Source organism: Gasterosteus aculeatus, chromosome X (genome assembly GCF_964276395.1).
Source record: "Gasterosteus aculeatus chromosome X, fGasAcu3.hap1.1, whole genome shotgun sequence".
Classification (NCBI taxonomy): domain Eukaryota; kingdom Metazoa; phylum Chordata; class Actinopteri; order Perciformes; family Gasterosteidae; genus Gasterosteus; species Gasterosteus aculeatus.
The window spans coordinates 11,021,659-11,043,822 of record NC_135698.1 but is presented as its reverse complement, the minus strand read 5'-3'; the positions used below and the strand labels follow the sequence as shown (position 1 = coordinate 11,043,822).

Here is a 22,164-nt window from a genome sequence, read left to right as displayed (position 1 = left end):
CTGCTACACTGCTTTGATCAACAACACACAACAAAAAAAGGGTCTCGAGTTGAAAGCTCGGGCCATTAACTGAAAGCTTCTTAATTTGGCGTCGACGGTGAGTTGACTTTTTATTTGGCCGTCTTAATTTGTGGGCATTACGCCGGTGACCTTAAGGTGAACCCATGAGGTCATGACGTCAGCAGGCTAACTTCTTTAAAACCAACCGGCCGAGTCCTTCAAAGGCGTGAAGGGGGTTCGCGTTGTGTCACAGAAGAGTGAAGCAGGTGCATCGATACCGAGAAGGAGTCCGTCATCATGTGAAGATCACACTTTCATATCTAGCACTGAGGTAAAGGCGCAAAAAAGTCTTTGTATTTACTCCCTGTTTTCCACGCAACTTATTTGGATATGGCCCACTGCTGGGAAACACTACCTATTGAAAGCTTAACAATAACTAAGATTGTTAATAATTTCCAAACAAGAGAGGATGATTTATTTGAAAGAAATGTGATCACTGTTGTTTCAAATGTGAGTGGGTTGCAGAGCTCATGTCTTAGATAGGAGGCCGTGAGCTTCTTTTTTTTGTCACAGTGCCGTGAAACATCCATCTTACTTTCATTTTTACAATGTGCACAATGTGGGTCTATTTCCAACATATTTTTGATCGCGCTATAAGTCATTGAGAGGCTTACTATGAGCGGCTGGAATTCTAATAACACAACCACTGCCTCTTTCCATATTACAAGGTTCATGCTGTGACATACTTTTATCAGGTTGATAATGAATATCAGGCTACATTTGAGGAGGTAAACTGATCTAGTCAATACCCGGAATACGGTACCTTACACTGTGCGTCTTTAGTCTCCGTCATGTCCTCATCTTGCAATGCTTTTTGGCAAATGGCAACACACTGAAACCTCCAGATTGATAACGTCTGCATAAATATGCATCAGGGTAAGGATAACTTCACTTTGTTTCAAAGACATGTATTGTTCTAACAGTAGAGGTCAGTGACGGAAATGACTGCATCTTGCAGAGTATTTTTGTTCACACTTGGTGAGCTTTAACCTACCAGAATGGGCCTTTTGTTTTCAGGAACGTTGGGGGACTAAGAGGTCGTCTGGCTTTGGACCGGGGCCGAGCCGCCTTCCATGGGAGAACGACTGCTTGTTTGTTAACGCCAGAAAGCTCCCATGTGTTGAAAGGAACTCCGATTAGCTTTTTTATTGAACCGAATGGTAAGTGCTCTGAGACAGATTGTGTTAGATTTACCTCCTCTTATCTTTGTTATGGTTGTATATAATTATGCCCGACATGGCATGCAGTATGAGGCTTTGTCTGAAGTCGTAATTGGTTCATAACTTTTCCCTCGGTCCAAACGTACCAGGAAGTCAGTCCAGGGGAAAAAGGCCTCAGAGGTTTCTGCATCTGTTGAAACCGCATCCCACCACTCCGCTTATATTCAAGCATTATCAGTCGACACACGTTTATCTAAGTTTGTTTGATGTGCGCAGGGAGAGAGATTGATTTATTGTTTCACAAGACTTTGTAAAATGAGCCCTCGGCCTCTTGTTGGTATATGAGCACACGGCAGGAAGTCTGCCTATCTGATTCTGGGGTTTGTGCCTCGCACTATGAGCCGAATTTCAACCTGTCGGCTGGCTCACCTGATCACTAGAGGATGGGTGACAGAAAAGCCCCGATGTTATTGCACACGTCTCTGGCTAGAGAGGCTGAATGACGGCATCAAAGCCAGACGAGCAGTTGTCACGTTCATAGAAAGCCAAGACACGGACAGATCGACACGATTAGACGGAGCCGGCAAGCGGGCGTTAGGATTCGGTAAAGACCTTTCTCTGACATTGCGTTGGGTTTGGGAGTCTACCAGATGTTTGGATGGAAAGATCCATTCTAAGATTTTAACTGGCTGAAAAATGTACACAAAGCGAGAGAGAGGAGGACAGTTTGAGATTAGAACTTGATTTCCAGTTCCGTGCAACCATCGCGAAAACCTGCGTGTGGACCACTGATGGCAGGTGTTTGCTTTACAGTTGACAGATGTTTAGCAAGTAAATACTTTCAGAAGAGCAAACTGACCGTTAAGGTTCTCTGTCAAGTTAATAAAATTACCGCCATTGTCAGCTAACTGACAACTAAAAATGAACTGATAGCTGGAAAGAATCTATTCGTCCACTGAGGGAATTTAATTTCCTTTGGTTTGGCATATCAATTGGTATTTTGATTTAAACCAATATCTTTCAGCCAGCTCTGTCTGAAATGAATGTATGTATGTATGTTATAAATTGTTTCTTATATTTTGAGAGAGCGGAGTGGGGAAAGGGGAGAGGAGAGTGGGAGGAACAGATAAACGTGAGAAAAGAAGAAAGTCATATATCAATTTATTTTTGTTAGATATTTCATTGGTGTGATAATGTTTCTTTCTATTTTAATTATGTTTTGAAAAAGTGGGGTCATACCATGTATTTTAAGGAGCGGACATCACTCATGACGGGCCGAGTTCGTTAAGAGTTTGTAGCTTTAACAATGCTATAGGCTAGCATGTTTCTGAAACCTATTTTCTTATTTCAGAAACATTTCAAATGAAACCTTTTGGAACACAGTCTGAGTCCTACCACCAGGAAACGTCAGTGCCTTATTGCTTCGGATGAAATCAGGTTGGTTCTTTGGTTAACACAAGTTTGATGTTTGAGATGTTTGTTCTATGACATAAAATATGTTCGTAAATCCCCCCTTTTGAGAATTTCGAAGGCTTCATGCGTCTAATAAAAGGCTGTTGCTGACCCGAGCTACATGACACTCACGTTTTCGGGCATATCGAAGGGCATCACACCACACATGGTCTTCAGAGGCTCATTGTGGTCGTGATGCGGACGTCATACAACCGGGTTATAGTTGGTCTATTGCCTAACAACAGATTTTTACCCATCATGACTTGTCATAGTAGCATAAGAACCGGTGTTACTACTAACAAAGGCTCTTTTCTGCTCAAGTGTTGCAGTGAAAGTGACAGAGAGCAAACATGCACGATACCAACAACCTGAAACCAAAGCCGCCCAATAGATTACAGCAGTCATTCATTTTATCCAATAGGTTGCCGCCTTTCCCTCTTTGAAAAATGTCTTGGCCTTTCTTACGTCAGAGACTTTGACACCCCTCAAATTTGGTCAAAGATTGCGTGAGTGTTCTTTGTAAGTCTTGCTCGTCAGCCAGCATGCATGAGACCAGGACGCTGGAATTAGAACTCAAATGGAATGCAGCTGTTTTTAGAGGCAACAATTACAACTGCTTTTTCCTGCTGTGACATTCCAAAGGGGTTCCTGTTAAAAAGGTCTAAAGTTGGACCCGCAGTTTACCGCAGCGACCGTAATGTTTCAGTGACCACAACCCTCGAATCATGACAACCGCAGAAACCTCACAGCTATTACACCTTCACAAACACCAATTGAAAAAAAAGTCTTGGCATTTTAGTGTATTGGTTTGGTTGAATAAACGGATATTAGAATTTAGCTAAATGTGTAATATTGTGTAATTTACAGGGTTTTTTCTGTCGTCATCATACATTCCAGCTTGTCTAGATGTGATTTAGAGCGATAATAAGAGTTCAAAATACATGAAAAATCTTTGATGGATAGTGGAAACCTCTGTCTTTTTTGGCTGGTGATTTACAAAGGTCAGCAACAACTTATTCCTCGATTCAGGAATCAGGAAACATTTATTGCCATAATATGTCAGACATACAAGGAATTTGACTTGGCGGTTGGTGCGTAACAGCAGACAGTGCGACATGTGCAACAGTGCACAAGGAATAAAATAAAAAATAATTCTATGGGTTAGTAGTATAAGGCTATGGGTTAGTTTAAAATAAAGGAATAAAAGTTAAAGTTAAATATATTTAAAGATAAAGTGCACAAGCGAACAGAAAGTGAAAGTGACGTGTGAAAGAAAGTGACCGGTGGAATGTCAGAGTCAGTCAGTGGGGGACCGGGCTCTGTTGATGAGGCCGACTGGCGACAGGAAGAAACTGTTCGTGTGGTGGGAGGTCTTCGTCCTGATGGTCCTCAGCCTCCTGCCAGATGGAAGGGGCACAAACAGGTTTTGTCCGGGGTGGGAGGGGTCGGCCACGATCTTTCTAGCTCGCTTCAGGGTCTTCAAAGCGAACAAGTCATGGAGGGACGGCAGATTGCAGCCGATCACCCTCTCTGCAGAGCGGATGACGCGCTGCAGCCTGCCCTTGTCCTTGGCTGTGGCTGCAGCGTACCAGACGGTGATGGAGGAGCAGAGGATGGACTCGATGATGGCCGTGTAGAAGTGGACCATCATCGTCTTTGGCAGGTTGAATTTCTTCAGCTGCCTCATGAAGAACAACCTCTGCTGAGCCTTGGTGATGGAGCTGATGTTCAGCTCCCACTTGAGGTCCTGCGTGATGATGGAGCCCAGGAAACGGAAGGAATCCACAGTGGTGACGGGGAAGTCGCACATGTTGATGGGGGATGGTGGGTCTCTGTTCTTCCTGAAATCCACTACCATCGAGATGGTTAAGCTCCAGGTTGAGCTCCAGGTTGTTCTGGCTGCACCACGACACCAGATGGTCAGACTCCCACCTGTAGGCGGACTCGTCCCCACCAGAGATCAGTCCAATGAGCCCTTGGATGTTTCAGAATCCGAATTGGAAGCAATTTATGTTACACATACAGGAATTTGTGATTAGTGAATTATAAGAATAAAGTAGAATAAAATAAGATTAAAATATACAAGCAAAAATGAACAATAGAAGGAATATAGAAATATATGTACATGCATCTACATATATTTTCATGGTGAGAAATCATTGTGCAAATGTCCCAGGGATGTAGCTTTCATGGACCAGGTAATTGTTAGTTTATTTACATAGACTGTAGTTTAGGATCATTACATTTAAACTCCCAGTCAGTCAGATTTCTTTGACGTATACCCGACACATACTTTTTTTCCATTTCACAAGAACCTTCACGCCTCTTCTGCAGGCCGAGCGGTCGTGTCATCCTCTTTCTTCTCCTTAATGACCTCCAGAAAGTGTGCAGAAAACCGAGAGAAGAGAAAACAAGAAGCAGATCCTCATTAAATCTCTCACACTGAAGTAAATCAAGTTTACTGCCTTTACTGCAAACACAGGAAACCCATGGAGGAGGATGTGGTGTGAACTTCTCAGCACCGGCTGTTTTCTGGTTGAGTCGTCGTACTTCGGGTCCAATCAGGGTTTGGGACTGTAAGGCGGACGGTGCCTCGCGTTTGTGCCGTATTTACGATTTAAGTGAAGACTGTGGAGGAGGCTGAAGGAAAGGCATGGGGGGGGGCTTCTTTGGCTTTCAGCTCCAACAATTATCTTTGCAATCAGCGCTGAACAAGAACCTTTTCATTCCCAGCATCCGCCGCGCTCGCGCCGCTTAGCTCCACCGTACTCCGTCAATGAGCATGAGGTGACTGTTGTTGTACCCAGCTGTAACTTGGCTGAGCAAATCGCTTTTGTGCAATTGCGGAGACAAGATGGGGAAACACCCAAAGGCCGCGTTGTCTCTGCTGAGGAACATGATGAAGTGAGTGCGCCTGGCAGTGGCCCTTAGAAGGCCCGAGGCGGAATGTGATGTAAACCTGAAGGATTAACAAACCTCCCCAGTCTGCGCCGAGTGAACTCACAGCCATTAATATCCAGTGCGTGAAGGCCACAGGCGGTTGTTGTCGGCACGCATCTGCGGAGAGAAGACATTTGATTGGATTGAATGTTTGTCAACTATAAAGAGAATAAAGTATTTGTTATAAAAGAATGGTGGTAACGTGTTAAAGCTTTGCAGTCTGGCCTAAGTTACACCATAGATGTTTGGTTTGTGTGCGTGTGTTTGTGCTCGGGGGGATTTACGGCTTTTAGCCATCTGGTTCAGGTCTTCTTGATCTACGGTACAAACACACAAAAAGACACGTTCTTAGATGTCTTGTTGTGTAAGTGTTACTGAGATCTTTTTTTAAGAAACAAAAACCTTGCAAAACTAATCGATTTTTAAAAAATAAAAAAAAAGACAACGAGCCTCTCCTCTGTCACAAGCGAGCGAGTGCGCGTGAGTGCGTGCATGGCGACCTCTCTGTAATCCTCACAACAGCAATATCATCCGGCGGCGGGCCGCACTGGACGCCGGCCGCGAGTTTGACACATGTCAAACTCACAAAACTGCCACTGTAATCAATAAAGTGCTATAACAGTTGCAGAATTCGAGTATAGTATATTGCTTGCCCACATTTTTAATTACTAAACCCATTCATAAGAATTGGGCCAAGAAGTTGTTATTGATGTTGTGCGAGGATCAGTTGCTGTCAGAGAGACGATGGTAATTGTGTGCGGAAGATGAATGAGGAGTGAAGATTGCAAAGCAGGCTGTCTTTCTCTTTTGTCTCAGAAAGATTCCTAGTTTAAGATGCAGAGAGTGCTACCTGAAGATACACTGACAGAAACATGACATTGGACTCCTAAGAATGTGTCTTTGTGCACTACACTGTGTGTGTGTGTGTGTGTGTGTGTGTGTGTGTGTGTGTTTGTGTGTGTGTGTGTGTGAGAAATGGAGGTTTAAATAGTATTCATCTGCCTTTGCCATTGTACAAAATTTGTCTCCACATTGAAAGCATTACATTTTGCGGGAAAGTGGATGACGATGAGTTTGTTGGATTCAAAACTATCTTTCGAAGCGTCCATGTCTTCAGATTAAAACCTGGAAAACTGTGGGAAACATCTAGCGTGGCTCCTTCTTAAGGTACCGAAGTCAATCTACCTAAAGCCATCAACACGTTATAGAGTTTTGTTTAATGCAGCCATAAAAGTAACATCTGGTTTGGTTTTATGGGGTATTTCTCAGCTCAGGTGCAGTATCATCCTGGAGATTTTGGTAACTCCTGGATGTGTTTAAGACTGCAGGACGACATTGTCCAAGAACCAGTCCGCCTCCCCTGAAGCCACCATCGGTCGGTGGATGTCGTTATCGTTGGGCAGAACCAGCCAACTGTTTGCCCCTGTTTCTAGTCTGCATGCTAAGCTTAAGTCAACCAGTTTCCTATTAATACTACAAAAATAACAGCGTTCTTGATCATTTATCTCCTGGACAAAAAAGAAAAACCACACATTTCCCAGACCGTAGCTTTTCTTTTAACTTTCAACAACATGTTTTATATAACTAGCATTTAGTTTGAAGGGCAAAAACAAAATAAACCATTCCAGATAGATTACGTGTCTGCTCCACTATTTATGTGAACTATCCTTGTGCAATTATGCTAATATAAAAGAATGAGAAGATAACAAATTGTCGGATACAGAGCTTAAAACTTTACAAACCTGGAAACAAAAAGAAAAGAAAAATGCAAAAGACTATCACAATCCAACCCTGTATAATTATTCACAATTTGAGCATTTGACTCCGCTGAACACTCTTGCCAACAAAGAGTCATTCTGAAGAGGAGGCCTGACACGAGAGTTCTGTTCCTACATTGTGATTTAACTGAGAGCAGCTAGAAAATAGAAACCTTTTTGCTATTTAGACATTTTATTCTATTAAACGCCTTTTGAATGCTTTATGGGTTACCATGATGGCACCGTTGCAGTGCTGAGAGTTATTGTGTGAGCAGTGTTTTTGGACCATTATTTATAATGGAGGTACTCACGCGATCCCGGTCATTACTGACGGTTGGCCTCCACTCTGAGACATTCACCCGCACCCGAGAAGTCACTGCTCGTGCTGAGTGACAGTATTTTGATTAGACATTAGATCTCCGTCTTTTGATTAGTTCTGTGCCTCATTTCATCGCTTTCTGCCGAGATTACTTCCACATGTCAAGCCCCAGGCCACACAGGCCCACACAGGGCTGCAGTATCTATGGATGCATGTGGGCCTTCAGGACCCTCCCCTCCTCCCTCCTGTAATAGGTTCAGACAGGAAACATCGTGTCCCCCTGGATGCATCAGTAGATACAGGACACAGAGGCCTGCTGATGAAGCGGTGGGTTGGTCGGCGGTGGGAAAATGGGAGGGATGCGACGGGGAGGAAGGAGGTGCGTGGGTGGATTTGGGGCGAACACGTCCTTGGGCTTGCTTGGTGCTGATGAAAGAAGTTTAGATCACGGGGGAAGAACAGATCAGATGCTTCCAGCCAAACCACCACGCGTCCACGCGAACGTTGCGAAGACAGAAGGACTGTAAGTATGCGTGTTTCCAGTTAAGGTGGATTGTTAGTGGGTTTAATGGCACGACGTTGCTCTAGCGAAATCAGCCCTTCACCTGACAGTTCTTACAGACAGGATACGTTTCATAGATGCACCATGAGCACGCGGGAGAGTTGGTTGTCATTTCTACCCCAAGTGAGGTGTACATCTGTCATAAAAGATCTGTTGGGAAAAAGCACAGGAGGAATGGGGGAAAACAGCTGTGGGTGTTTTGGAACGCACAAAAACTGTCACACCAAACCAGGACACTTTTGGCACAGCTTTTATGTTCTGCCTGTTAGCGTTTCATCAGATCACAGTTAAACCTGGGAATATCACATGTATTTTTGATGGTGGTCCTGAAGAAATTCCTCCGGAAAAAACGTTCCGCTTAGTAAGCAGCTCCATTCTCAGATAACAATGCTAAAGAATGACCCCCCCTCTCCCCCCCCGAGACAAGAACGGCGTGGACACCCTAACACAAACTGACTGAAACAGGCTAAAATGGTATTGTATCTTTCTGCTTTGACAGTTCATGGTAACCTGAGAAAAAGGTTCACAATGACTTCATCATCTTATGTTATTCGAGGACTACGTGCAACATCGGCTCTGGCAGCATCTCTGGCGTGTTGCTGTTTTGCATTGGCTCAGTGCTACGGAGCTGCATTGCATCCTAATGAGCAGCCAGTGTTTGTGCAGAACCCAATCGATTAGGTCTTCTTGAGAGCTGTTTATCTATGACTGGACAGGGAACGTTACATTGTGCAGTACATGGACCACGACCAAAACCTGGTCCATGTACTGCACAAAAAACCTTAGAAAATAACAACCACGCAGCCAATCCAACCCTGATTCAAACCATGCGCATGAAATGGGATAATGCTTTTTTTGTAACACGGGCCTATAAAGAACAGTGTCTGAATAGTGGCGTGTGCAGTTGTCTTGTCATAATGGATTTAGATTCAATCAGTGTGGCCCGAGGGTCTGAAATGAGAGCGCTCATTTTGCAGACATGAACCTATTTACCTCTATGAATATTTAGACGTCGAAACCACAATTGAAGTAAACAAACAGCGTCTGTTTGTTTTAATGTACAAACCTGTTGTAGAGAATCTCATCATCTTTGTAAAAAAATTTCCTCACAGGGCTTTACAATCCTCTGTCCCGGGACCATCACATCAGTACACAACCCCCGCCCCCCCCCCACATAAAAACTCTTAACTGTGGAAACAAATTATGATGAAAACATATTAGCTCTCCTCCTCAACAACTGATCTAGAAGTAAACTGCTGAAAAATAACTTTGTGTCTGTGTCCTCATTTCCCCCGTTGGTGATCCGCCTCCATCCACCCCCCCTCTCCCCTGGCCCCCCCCCACCTCCTCCACCCTCGTCCTCTTCTGAACCTACATGCAGGCTGTGGCTTGTCCTGTGTGTATATTGCATAGCTTGTCTCAACTACTGTACTGTAATTGCCCACAATGTCTTCCATATGTGTTCGTTGTTACCGTTGTAGCTTTCTCCTCATCTCGGGGGATTGAGAAGCCGATGTCCCCTGGTGAACATCGTGACAGCGTAATGTCAGATGTACGTTTTGTCTTTAGAGCGGATCCCTCTCCTCGAGAGCTCGTAACACTGCAAGCAGAGGATGGTTTTTAGGTAAGACTGATACGTTGGTGATTATATGGTTTTACTATTTCAAATAACTTTTTTTTTTTTTTTTTTCAAACCTTTTTTGGGGCTTTTTTACGCTTTTATTCCATTTTCTCAAACTTAATCAGAGATAAATCTCAGATTGTCCGTATCCAGCTGGGCTGAGCCCTGTTGGAATGGAGTTGTTCCGCAACAGAAGTCGTTGTCAGCAATTCCATGAATATATATCCCTCTTGGCTGCATTCAGGGGTGATACATTTTATGTTCCTCAAACCAATCCGATTCAAAGGTCCTCGCAGGCTCTCACAAGCAGCTGTGTCAATGCCTTCCTTACTGGTTTCCAAATCTCATAATCCCGCTGTCTTCTATTCAGTAAATCTGATTCCTGAAGTATTTGACTGTTTCGGTGCGCTTTAAAATACTGGCACATGTTATCACATCATTTTTTTCATCAGAAGTCAAGCTGTAAATGAATGACAAGCAGGATTGGGGCCCTTCTTAAGAACACCGTTCCTTCCCCAGGTTGATGGCGCAGGCACAGATTCAGAGTAAACAGTGAGAGCCACTCTGTTGCCAATGGCAGCTTTTACACTTCGCGCATGTCATTAGAAAACCATCTGACAAGTAGCTTTTGGATTGACGTTGAACACGGAAATCATGTCCACACTCCGGCCTTTTTGGGAACATTTGCTCAATTGATTTGTATTGAGTTTGCAATGCTACATTTTATTTTATTTTTTTATCCTACCGCAGCATGTCAATTGGGAGGAATTTTGTTGTGATCTCCGCATTAGTAACGATGTACCAGTAAACTCTGTTCCCTCCAGTTGTGTTTGTCTTTCATCCAGAGGCATGTGGGTACCCCAGCTTCTCAACCCACAGGCTCTACTAGCTTTTTTTTTTTTAAACAAATCAGACTTATTGAGATCTTAACTGAGCCGGTGGTGAGTAATTCCTTCATCCAGAGTGTGTCTAATAAAAACGTTTTTGTCCAATATTGTGTCTTATAGAAAAGTCTTACCAAGCAGCGGCAAGCAACTGAAGTAAGAGACACAACTGACAGGAACTCAAACGGTAAGTGCAGAATTATTTAAGCTTTATTCATTATTTGTATTTTGTATTGCATGTATCACTTTATGTATCCTTATTACGTGCTGCATGTGATGTATGTGCACTTGGCGTGTATTGCATGCAGACGTGTATATATACGTGTGTGGGCCTGTCCTTTGCTGAAGGAAATGTGTTGACTATCGAGTGTCAGTGCAGGAGTTCTCAAAGGTGATGGGTCGTGGGTGCGAGAGCCGTCCCCATGGAAGGGAAAGTAATTCATTCTCGTCAGGGTTCATTTGCAGGTGGCGTGCAGACATCCACCGAGAGACGTCAGTCAGCCAGGCAGAGATTTGTGCTGCTACCTGTGTTTCACATTGGGGAAAAAAAGAGAGGATTAGTTTAGTGTAATCAGCATAGATTATGTTGGAAAAGCCATTTGACTGAATGCCAGAGCCCGGAGGGCTGCAGAGAGAAGAAGAGGGGATTCACGTCCGTCATTGTTAATCCCACTCGTAGGCCATTGTGTCAAAACATACAAATACCGTTTGTCCATAGAGACTTCTCATAATCCATTGATCCTAATGATTCACTTCTCCACCGTTGCTCAACAGTGGCTTCAGCACAAATTGCTACATGTGGTACTTCTGGTAAAGAAGTCAAAAGCCTTTCAGCAAAGTGATTATGTGAACGTATAAATCAAGCGTGGTTCAATAGTCTGCAACTGCTAATTAACAATCAACAATATTTAGCATAATGGTGATACTTATTCTCTTCCTACTCATTCCTTTCTCTATACTGCCACACCACGTGAGAATCTGTCGCCGCCGATGTGCTGTAACGCCAGCGATGCATTTGATGTCCACAGCCTCGCTCAGGGCGAGTCACCTGAAAATGTGACAACAATCGGGAGACAGTTTCACCCCCCTCACTGGTGTATTCACCGCTGGTGGTCATGTCCAGCCACTGGGGGGCAGTGGTATAGTGGAGGTGATGTGGTGAAATAGTTTAGATACATAGGCCGATGATTGTCTACTTAAAGGTGATATTACTTGTTTTTAGCAGAAAAAATGCTTTAAAAACACCGTTGACATATTTGGAATCAATCATCTAGACGCTGTCATGAGAAACTGACTCTTATTTAACTAGACTGGAGAATCCAATTGTATGATTAGCCCTCAAAGAGCTGTTTGTATGCCGATCAGTCTGAATCTCTAAATTGCTAACAGTTGGGTGTGTCTCTCTTCTGTGATAGCCTGCAGATTGCAGTTGAATACATAATTGATTAAATTAATGTGGAGGAAATCTGCAGAAGATGAACAGATCAGTTTGAGGATCTACTTCCTCCGAGCCTTAAAATCTGTCTCACACAGTTTACAGAGCTAAATATTACCAATAGTGCCCCGTTGAATATAATGCAAGAAAAAAAAATAATTTCTTCCATAAGTTAATTTTGCTGCATTTGGACTTCATTGAAGTCTGTTAGTAATTGCAGAAATGTTTTCAAAATAAGACAAAGCCCTCAAAGTACCTTTTTAATGGTGTGTTAAACGCAAATAAATGGGTGACAGATGACCGGAATGACATTAAGGATACTTTGCCGTTACTTGGTGATTCTTTTCCACACAGACCACATTTGCATTGCAATTATACTTTTTCCTTTGACGTATCATGTTTTGACGCCAGTGTGTCTTCCTCCTGAAAATTAGATAGAAAGCAGGCCAGCATAGATTTTGTTAGATTCTTCCGGGAAATTTGAATAACCACACAAGAAAACACCACAATACCTTGTCATTTCAACTGATGGTTGTAAAAATATGGTAATATAGTTCACCTTTTGAGTAATTTATAACAAATGTACCGCAAAGTGCCACTGAGGCAACACTAGACTTTGGTTCAATCTGGTATATTTGTGCTTTGTTAGCGTGTTGAATTTGACGGACTAGTTTCACCTCTCTCAATGTATCATTACCCCATTGTGAGCACTGATTGATGGGCCGCGTTATAAATGCATGTAGCGGTTCCCGTCTCGGGGCTGACGTCCACCCACTGATCGCCACCATTTGTCTCCATGTGCAAAAGTCTGGGTGCGTGTGCACGGGACCCCTGGTTCAATACACCCAACATGAGCATGTCTCTCTCTCTCAGTCCGTCTGCATGTGTGAGACGTGTGTCCTCACAAGACTAAGTGGATACGGTGATGTTTCTATCTGCTGGGCGCTGATGGGTTGTCACCACACACACGCTTAACCAGTTACCAATTGCGCTGATAGCAGCTGAGATCCTAAATAGAAAAATGACCAAATAACTGAACAGCTTAGAGCGGCACCTTGACGTTTTCTCAGATCTGCAGTGGTGATGGGCTTAAGGCGATGTTGAGCATGTTCTCTACCATCTCGCATCATCCACTGACAAAATACAGCAGAAACCGTAAAAGCCCCACGACGAACGCAGTTCTCACCCTCTCAAAAACAGGCCACCACTGGATAAGTTCCCAGTGTAGATGTCTCAAACGTAAATTGTTTGCTGTTCTGTTTCATGAAAAACGTTGTTGCGGGTATTGATCGTGTATACAAAAGTGTGTGTGTGAATGAAGCGATGTGCGCGATGGGACACTGCAGATGTTCAGAGAGAGCTTCTGCCAGTGTTTTGGACTGTTACATTTGCGTGTCCTTCTCTCGTCTCTCTCTCTCTCGCCTCATATTTGTGTGTGACCGAACGTGGACCACCCAAAGCCTTTGAGGTCATAACAATAACAGTTCCACTTCCTTGCAGTGATATGGCCGCGGTTCCAGTCAAAGTGCTGCAGAACGAGACAGACACTGTCGGTTTACATCAAAGCAACAGCAGCCACGCTGTTTGGAGGACTTGTCACGGCTGTGCTGAAGATGATTACACTCCGGTTCCTTTATCGACAGTTGTGGACTCCAAAATATACAGTTGCCCTCGTCTTTTTGGTATAAGAAGTCTGATGTTCTTGAAAAGCACCCACACAGCTCAATCTGTATTCGTGCAGACGTTCAGGCTTAATGTTGCAACCAGTGTTGTTCCTAGAATTTGTTCTTCTGCCCTGTGACTTTTGCGTTCTTCTGGCAGGACTGTTTTTTTTTTCTTCATTTTTCTGATTCTTTATTTTGCCATTCCTTAACATCCGGTAGAGCAAAAATACGCTGTGGTAATTAATATGATAATAACGTGTGGTGGCAATGTTTTCCAGGCGTCTTCGGGTGCCATGCGGGATTGAGGTCTCGGCGGGAGAGACACTGAGCAGAGGCAGCGGACAGTGTGCCTCTGTCAGTGATTGATGAGTTAAAAGGGGGGGTGGGGACAATATTTGTTTTGCAGAAAGAAGAGTGCTTCACTCGCAACAACAAGAACTTCTCTTATTTGCCCAAATAACCGTGTGAACATGTAGTTCTGTCCACCTCAGTGCAATGTTTGCTGATGGGGAGCGCGATTCAGAGCGTTCAGCTCAACTTCGGCTCCGAGACAACTTCCCCCCCCCCCGTTTGACTTTATCCTTGAAGCCGGTTGGCTGGAAATAACACTCATGGCATGGGAATCCCAAAAGACTATACTTTAGCTTCATCCTAATGATGCATCGCACAACGCAGTTTGGCCCGAGGTGGCCTAATGTGTTTGATCCAAAGGGAATTCCTTCGCCCAGCTCCTCATGCTTTGAAACCTTGCTTTCAGATTACTCCTCAAATTGGTTTCTCAACACCTCGGCCCTCGGCTCCAGCCGGCTGTTTGCGGGCGAGGGGCTGATTCACGGTGTTAAATGAGAGTGGAGCTCTCATCTGTGGTTAAACTGGGTGCGTTACTCCACTCGGATGCCCGTGGCTGCCAGTCCCCCAGTCTGTCTAGACGGGGGTAAGCAACCGGCTCTACAGGCCTGTCGATGATAGAGTTTGTGGCATACGAAAGGGTCGGGTCAGTTAAAATGATTGACAGCCGGCGGCATTCTTTGTGTGTGTTTTAGTGGTGGGGGAGTCGCTTCGTCCCTTCATGCTCCGGCGTGAAGCCCATTCATACCCCTTTTCCACCAACAAGAATCAGGTGCTGGTTCGGAGCCAGAGCTAGAGCCGGTTCGGAGTTGGTTCAACTGACGAGCCTCCAAAGAACCGGTTTGCTTTTCCACAGGCTAAAGAGCCAGCGCAGAGCCAAGTCCTACGTCACAGTTACGTCTCATCTTTCCCAGCAACGTTAGCGCGGCGGCGCCAAACACAAACACATCATCAACAATGGCGGACGTTGCTTTGCTATTGATGTTCATGGCTTTGCGGACCTACATCGACACACGCCTACACGGCGGATCAAACATGTTCGCGCGGCTCGCCTTTTTGCCTAGTAGCGTCCATTGTGTTGTTGTTAGCTCGATTAGCTGCTATCGAAAAATGGCGGATCACAAAGTTTCTCTCGTCTTGTTGGTCACGGTAACCCCGCCCCCAGCCGCTGACGTAAGCGGTTCTTACTTCTAGACCAGCAATGATATGGTGCTACTTAAGAACCACTTTTACTGGTTCGGAGCTGGTGCTTTGGTGGTGGAAAACCATAGAACCGATTTGAAAGTAGGTTCTGGCTCCGAACTAGCACCAGTTCTGCCTTGGTGGGAAAGGGGTATCAGTTAGGAGAATGAGAGGGCCGCACCTGCCCGAGCTGTTGTGAGATGATCAACTGAATACTGCTGATCGTGCAGTGATCTAAGGTGCATTTATCTCTGCTGTACCTCTGGGTTAATAGAATAATCGTTACCACGGCCAACAAAAACATCCATATAAAGTGCTGGTGAAACATACTGTTTTAATAAAGGCCCTGGCACCTTCCCAGGAAAGAGTGTCTGTTTAGATCATTTTCTTTCCGAGCTTGGTGTGGTGGCTGCAAACTGCCGACGTTGAGGCCAATTGTTCTTGTTGTTATTTATGTGTTTTGCGTTCCATCATTACACAGATACAGCTACACGATAATACGCACATGGACTGTAGGGCTCGTGTGAGTGATTGCAGCTACACCCACATTTTCTTTGTCTCCGATGCTGATAATTAGAGTGACCACCATTTGAATACTATCCCTCATATAAATAAATGACGAATGAATATGCGTAACAAAAGGGATTTCACATAGACACGAGCTTCTAAGAATGACCAATACAATGTTTATGGTATTATTTGCCCTGTCTGCAAGATGAATGGCATCACTTCCATATCAGTTCTAAGAGCGGGGCTTTTATTTGGTCAATGATTGAAATCTGTCTGTGTTTGATTAGAGCAGGATTTCGACACTCAAGTGTTCTAAAATGTGTTGAAGCCATCGTGGTGTTAGAATTACAGCTGTTATTATATGTATCATACTCCGTTTAGTGCATTTAGTTATTTCTACATGAATTAGACTGGGTTGGGCTGATAGAGCAGCTTGTATGTGCGACACTTTTCTTTTCTTACCGTCTTATAATCATTGTGATCCTCGTGTTCATTATTAGCTGTTTGGAAATGTGAGTTACAATAGTAGTTGTAACCTCGTTGACTGAAGAAAAGTGTTCATCTGTTTTTTTTAAAGAACACAAACCCAAATCTAATGCGTCCTGGCAGAGGAGAAAAGGTGCCAAGATAATGCTCGGGTTTAACCGCTCTGCAGCGCCAAGACGATGCTGTAGTAAGTCTGTGTGAGCTCTTAGATTAGTATCAGAGTTCACCCACATCGCCAAAGGCATCCACACACTTTAGCTCTTACATACATACGCTTTAAACCGCAACACGTACATATATCTAGTCTTGTTTCTATGGGACTTTATTTCAGTGCGCCTGAAAAGACCTTTTTGGACTCCAGGATTGATTTCCGAGAAGACCTTGATCTCCTATCGCCGTTTCTCAGGGGGAGTTTTGAATGGCGACCTCACTCTCACTTTGACTACTGGGAAGAGCGAGTGAGAGCGTTGAGATGGAGCATCGCGCTGACAGCGGTGTAAGTGGGGTGAGCATGTTCGTTGCACATTGCTGCTTCGCTTGCTTAGGGATGGACTTGGCAGCCTTTTGCAGCTTTACAATGTTTCTTGGCACGAACGGTCAAAACCACAGGTTTATCTTGGGCTGATGAAAACGAACCTTACCGCTCGTGTTCACAAAAAAAAAGGGGAGAGGATTAACATACTTTGCCATTCACATCTATGTCGAACCAACTGCACCTTTGCCTCCATGGCTATTTATATTTGCCATTTATTCAACATCAAATGGGATTTAGCTTTTAAATAAATGGCTTTCAAAGTCTTCACCATATTATCCTGTACCAGATTGCCTATATGCCTTTTGTCCACAAGGGGGTAGACATTCAGCACACAAATGGTGCTTTCTTTCACTGTCACAGCCTTTGATCCGCTTTAGCAAATGACACAGTGAATGCCCTCTGAAGACGGCACAGCTGACTGCTGGTGTTTTGGTTTCACTCGTGCATAAACAACAAAAGAAACAATGCGCCGGCACACCCCTCGCTACCCCAAACGGCACTTAAGCACAACGAGTTGCGAGAAGGAGGCTGAAACTCAGGAGGACCCGGTCATTATCTGTAAGGACCGGGTTAATAGCCCGTCATCATCACGTTTCCTTGGTGATTCCCTCAGACTTTCCACTTCCTGCCCCGAAGTAACTTTTGAATGTAAAAAACAAAAAAAAAAGTGTAACAAATGTCCTTCAGGATAAATTGGAAAATAAATGGCAGAGATCAATTAGTAACAGCTTGCAGCTTCCCCCCAGCCAGATGCACTAATGCAGCATGACAGCAGGAAGGGAAGTTAAGGATTAAGTTGGAATTCAACAATATTACACATCTTGAGCAATATGGCCATCATCTGCATCGCAGTAGAGGTCAGAACTTCCCGTGTTTGTTCTTCTACCAAAAATAATAATGAAGTAAAGATTTGTTACATTTGATCTGAATGTGGCCAGCATCCTAAGGTTTCATCATAAACTATTTAATGTCACGTCCCAATGGGAGCGCGCACACACACACACACACACACACTCATATACATACATACACATGGATGCACACAAATATGACAGAAAAGATTCAATGGAACGTTCATTGCGGTGACAATGGATGTGTAAAAAACTTGATTCTCTGGACTACACAATTTCATTGTTTTTTCTCAAAACAATGACAAATGTGGTTAAAACATGCAGTGATGTATCATATTGTCATATAAAGAGCAGTGTTTGACCTGCTCTCAATCAATGTCAAATAGCCTCAGTGTCGGCACAGGTTTTACGGGGGGTTCTCTTCAAACATATTGTCCCTCTACTGTCTCTCACTCTAAGGAAATGCATTGACTTGTGTTTGCAGGATTGAAGCTTGAATTGGTAGGAATGCGCTGTGAGTGCATCGGACGCAGGTCTGCAGTGCAATAAAATCCTTCACTTATGCAGTCAATGCAATTCAACCTCTAAGTTCCTCTAAAAATCTCTATCTATTGTTTCTGAGGTTACCTGCTTTAACCTGTTTTGTCATGACATAATTATACTCAGGGCGTGCTCCTTTAAATAAACCACACACACTGTGGGATTTCTGGTTACCAGGTCACTGCATTTCCTGAGTTCATAAGAAAATGCCATTATTGTTAATAAAAGCGACCTGGACATACTTGTTTTAGTTTGCATTTTCACTCTTAAGACACGCTGGAATGTTTGTAATAAGCTTGATCCGTCTTCATCTATGTTTGAACTTGCAGAATTCCATTTTCAGATTCAAGGTCCACTTATTACCACATCAGAAAGCCAGGACGGCTGCCATTCCTATTTCACTCAGTTTTCCATTCATGGTCCCCATTTTAAGCTGCTTTTATAACATGATGGCAGTTAGGTGTATAAACAACCCTTTTTAACGTTAACATCTGGACTTTGACAGACCTCTTACGACCTGTCAGAAATGTGGTATATTGTATTTTCAGAGAGAGGGGCGTGTCAAACGCAGCGTGACTTTATACTGTGTGCCTGTCGATGCTGGATCAGCACAGATGACTTCTGTGTTTGCATACATGCACATGTATTATCTGGCTCACAGATAGCTGGGATTAGTGCATCTTTGACCCTACTGTTGTTTGAGAAGCACTTTGCTCCACTTTGTTGGGTGTGACTTTGAACTTGACCTGGGTGCGTTAAACCCCTCAGAGCCGTTGTTATTTTAGAGCAAAGGGAAAGAGAAGTTGTGTAGGAGGGGCAAAGTTTAAAATAAGAAGAAATGTTGGGACAGAATGCAGAGGAGAGAATACATCATTCAGTAAGAGCGGGGGTGACCTTGCTGAGGTCAATATGAAAGACCTTCTGTGACTATTAGCGGTTTAAAGACAGCATGTTGGACATATCTGAGACTAGACTGCAGAGAATAGATCTCCTACTATGTTTGTATTGGAGTGTTGAACAAAGAAACCCTTCTTTATTCTTCTGCAGATGGAATTTGGAATCAGCTTGGTGGCTCAGAAAGATCCAATCATTCCATTGTTATCTGGGAAAACGATGGCAACCGAGCTGTCCTTGAAGACAGAGGGGTGACTGAGCTCACCTGGGATACCCTGCTCATTCCATAGCAGGCGTTTAGTCCATTGGCTCGCAGCTTTTTAAAGAAATATTCCTGGAGCAACAAGACAGCAGTTATGTAAGAAGTAGATGTATAGGGAGCCACAAGGGATCCTCACCTGCCAGTGCAGAGGTAGCAGTGCCATAATACAACAGGTGGGCGGTTTGGTTGTCCAGGCCAGACAAAATTCAAGATTACATTAATATATAAGGACGAGTAGTGTGAGCGGGAAGAACGTTTGCACACGCAACTGCTGCATTAGGTGCGGCTATCCATTTACCCGCCATTTGTATAAATACCTGGGCAAGCCGGTCCAGTGAGTACTGGGTCAATGTCTCTGCTAATGGGGGTCCAGTAATGGCGGGGAACCATGGAAAGTGTCAGCACCACTTGCCGAACTGATGCACATAAATTTCCATGTATGCAATTAAATTGTGCAATGCTTTTTACGTTATATTTAGTGGTTTCGTTCCGTCCTTAAGTCCTGGGTACGACTCGTGCTGAGGCTGTCTGTCACTTTGACTTTCTCGCTTTGACTTTCTCGCTGAGGGAGTGTGCTGGTGAAGACCGGCTGTTGTGGGGAGAACAGAGGATGAAGGAGGTCAGCTACGTCAGAGCCGAAATGCCTTTCGAGGTGACTGATGTGGGATTTGTCAGGGCAGCGGACTGCACTCTGACATCATGTTTACAGCAAAATAAACAACAACAAAGTGTCTCTTTTAATGACAGATTATCAAACCATCTGTAACATTGGCTCCATCGAGCCCACTAGCTGTCAACTGGTGTTGGTTCTTACTCTTGGCCGGTCTTAGAACACTCTGTTGACATGGGCGCAAGTCTGGATCTGCTGAGAGTTCTGCCACATGTAAGGAGCCCTTTGGGGATAGATGGGTGAAAAAGAAGTAATCGCTGTCATCACAAAACCTCATCATAGTGTCAACGAATAACATGCCAACTGAATGTGGGGCTATCTGCCCCCAATCGTATTGTATGATACAGAACACAATGATGCTGCATTCATTCTCAGCTCTGTGTTGCAAAGCACAAGGCTCACAGTCCGAAGTTCAACCAACAGGTTTGACTGTTTTCGTTCAGAAGTCAAACATTTGTGACCATCAGTGGCGCCACAACTATTTCCAGCCATAAGTTAAAGTGGAGGAGGAAACCAAACGACACGGTTTTCACCGACCCTCCCGACAGGCGTCGTGTTTGTGGAGGCTGCTCTTCACACCGACCCGACTCGGGCCAGAGAAATCTGGATTAATGTCGGCCTGCTTTTTCTTGTTGTGGCTGATACATATTTGTAGAAGGCATGCTGAGCAGAGGTGTCCGAGGATGTAGGGGAGTACAATCCGTATTTAATTTTAAAAGGAACACATGCTTGTGCATATTTGTAGTTTCTTTACTTTGCACATTCCTCATGACCAACCTAGCAACCTCAGATTTCAAGGCCAAGATGCAAATTGAAACCTGAAACCTGCTCTGTGTGATCATGTACCTGCAAAGTCACTGATGCTCTGTGTGCACAATTGATGTAAGCAATGTAACTGTAGCTCAATATGTGATCTACAGTTTATCTATCATCAGTTATTGGTAACATCGGAAACAGTAACGGCATGAGGCAAAGTAATAAGTTGGGGGAAAATGAGAATGTGTAGTATCGAAGGCAGGGAGTTTTTTTCTTTCATTTTGCAATTATGTTAATTCACATTTGTGACCGATGACAAGCTTGTATCTGTTAAAGAACTCTGGTCATTCCAGGTAGTCTTATGGCAAAGTCGAGTTTGGGTACTTACTCTGTTACAAAGTCGAGTTAATATGTATACAGCATTTATGTTTTTCTTCATGACTATGACCAGTTTCATAAATCATTTCAAATAACTAACCAATGTCTTCATTCATGCACAATCAAGGCAATTTCCATGAAGGACATTTTTGCCTATGTTTAAAAGTTGTAGAGTATACTATACATGCAAATACAGTATATATGTTGCATGCAGTGCTTTATATTCCTACAGTATGAGTGATTGTGGCAGGTGTATAAGAGGGAGTTATGAGTTATGGAGACATATCTAATCAGATCTGACATTATAGCCTCGGCAGTCTTCGGAGGTGTATCTGTCAGACAAGCTGAAGTGTCTTTGAAGATCTTGACATGCAATGCAATATCATGAATCTTTCTCCGTGTTATCACAGTTTTGTTTGGAGTATATAAGCTCTGCACATGGAAGCTATTACATTGAAGGCTCAGGAGTGCTTTTCCATAGGGAGAAACTGGGTTTTGCATTATGCCCAGGGGCTTATTTTCCCTGAAGTTCCCTGTCTTCCTCATGGAGAAGAGGAAGTCCTGGTTTGGTTTTGAGGCTAAAAAATCGTCGGAAACTCTTAAAAGAAAATGCCAACTTGGGATCTGTGAAAAAACGTTAAAGTGTAGGATTTTTGTATATGTCAAATATGTCAGTGTAACCTTAGTTATTTGTATTTTAATGGAACTAAGGTAAGCCACCAGTGGCCCACCAATGTAACTTCATCCCACACGAGAAGAAGTTCTTTTTTTTTTTTTTAAATAATATTCTCCATCCCTGGCTGAGCACAATAATTTATATCCAGCTTTGGCATCTCTTGCCTCCCAACTATGAACCATCTTCCTCACTCATCCAGAGACCATCTTCCAAACTGCCCTG

General features: G+C 43.7%; 2 protein-coding genes across 2 annotated transcripts in view; one reads left to right on the top strand and one right to left on the bottom strand.

Annotated features, from left to right (window-relative positions):
* Nucleotides 1-22,164, top strand: part of LOC120808720 (uncharacterized) — a 151,897-nt gene continuing 129,733 nt past the window's right edge. The window contains exons 1-4 of the mRNA XM_078082734.1: nt 1-331; nt 1,078-1,220; nt 2,572-2,657; nt 10,879-10,942. The gene's annotated coding sequence lies outside the window, so the exon portion shown is untranslated. The remainder of the gene's footprint in view (nt 332-1,077; nt 1,221-2,571; nt 2,658-10,878; nt 10,943-22,164) is intronic.
* LOC144383736 (uncharacterized) lies at nt 2,802-7,839 on the bottom strand. Its single transcript, XM_078082737.1, has one exon. The coding sequence runs from the start codon at nt 4,528-4,530 to the stop codon at nt 3,970-3,972; it is 561 nt and encodes a 186-aa protein (XP_077938863.1). The 5' UTR covers nt 4,531-7,839; the 3' UTR covers nt 2,802-3,969.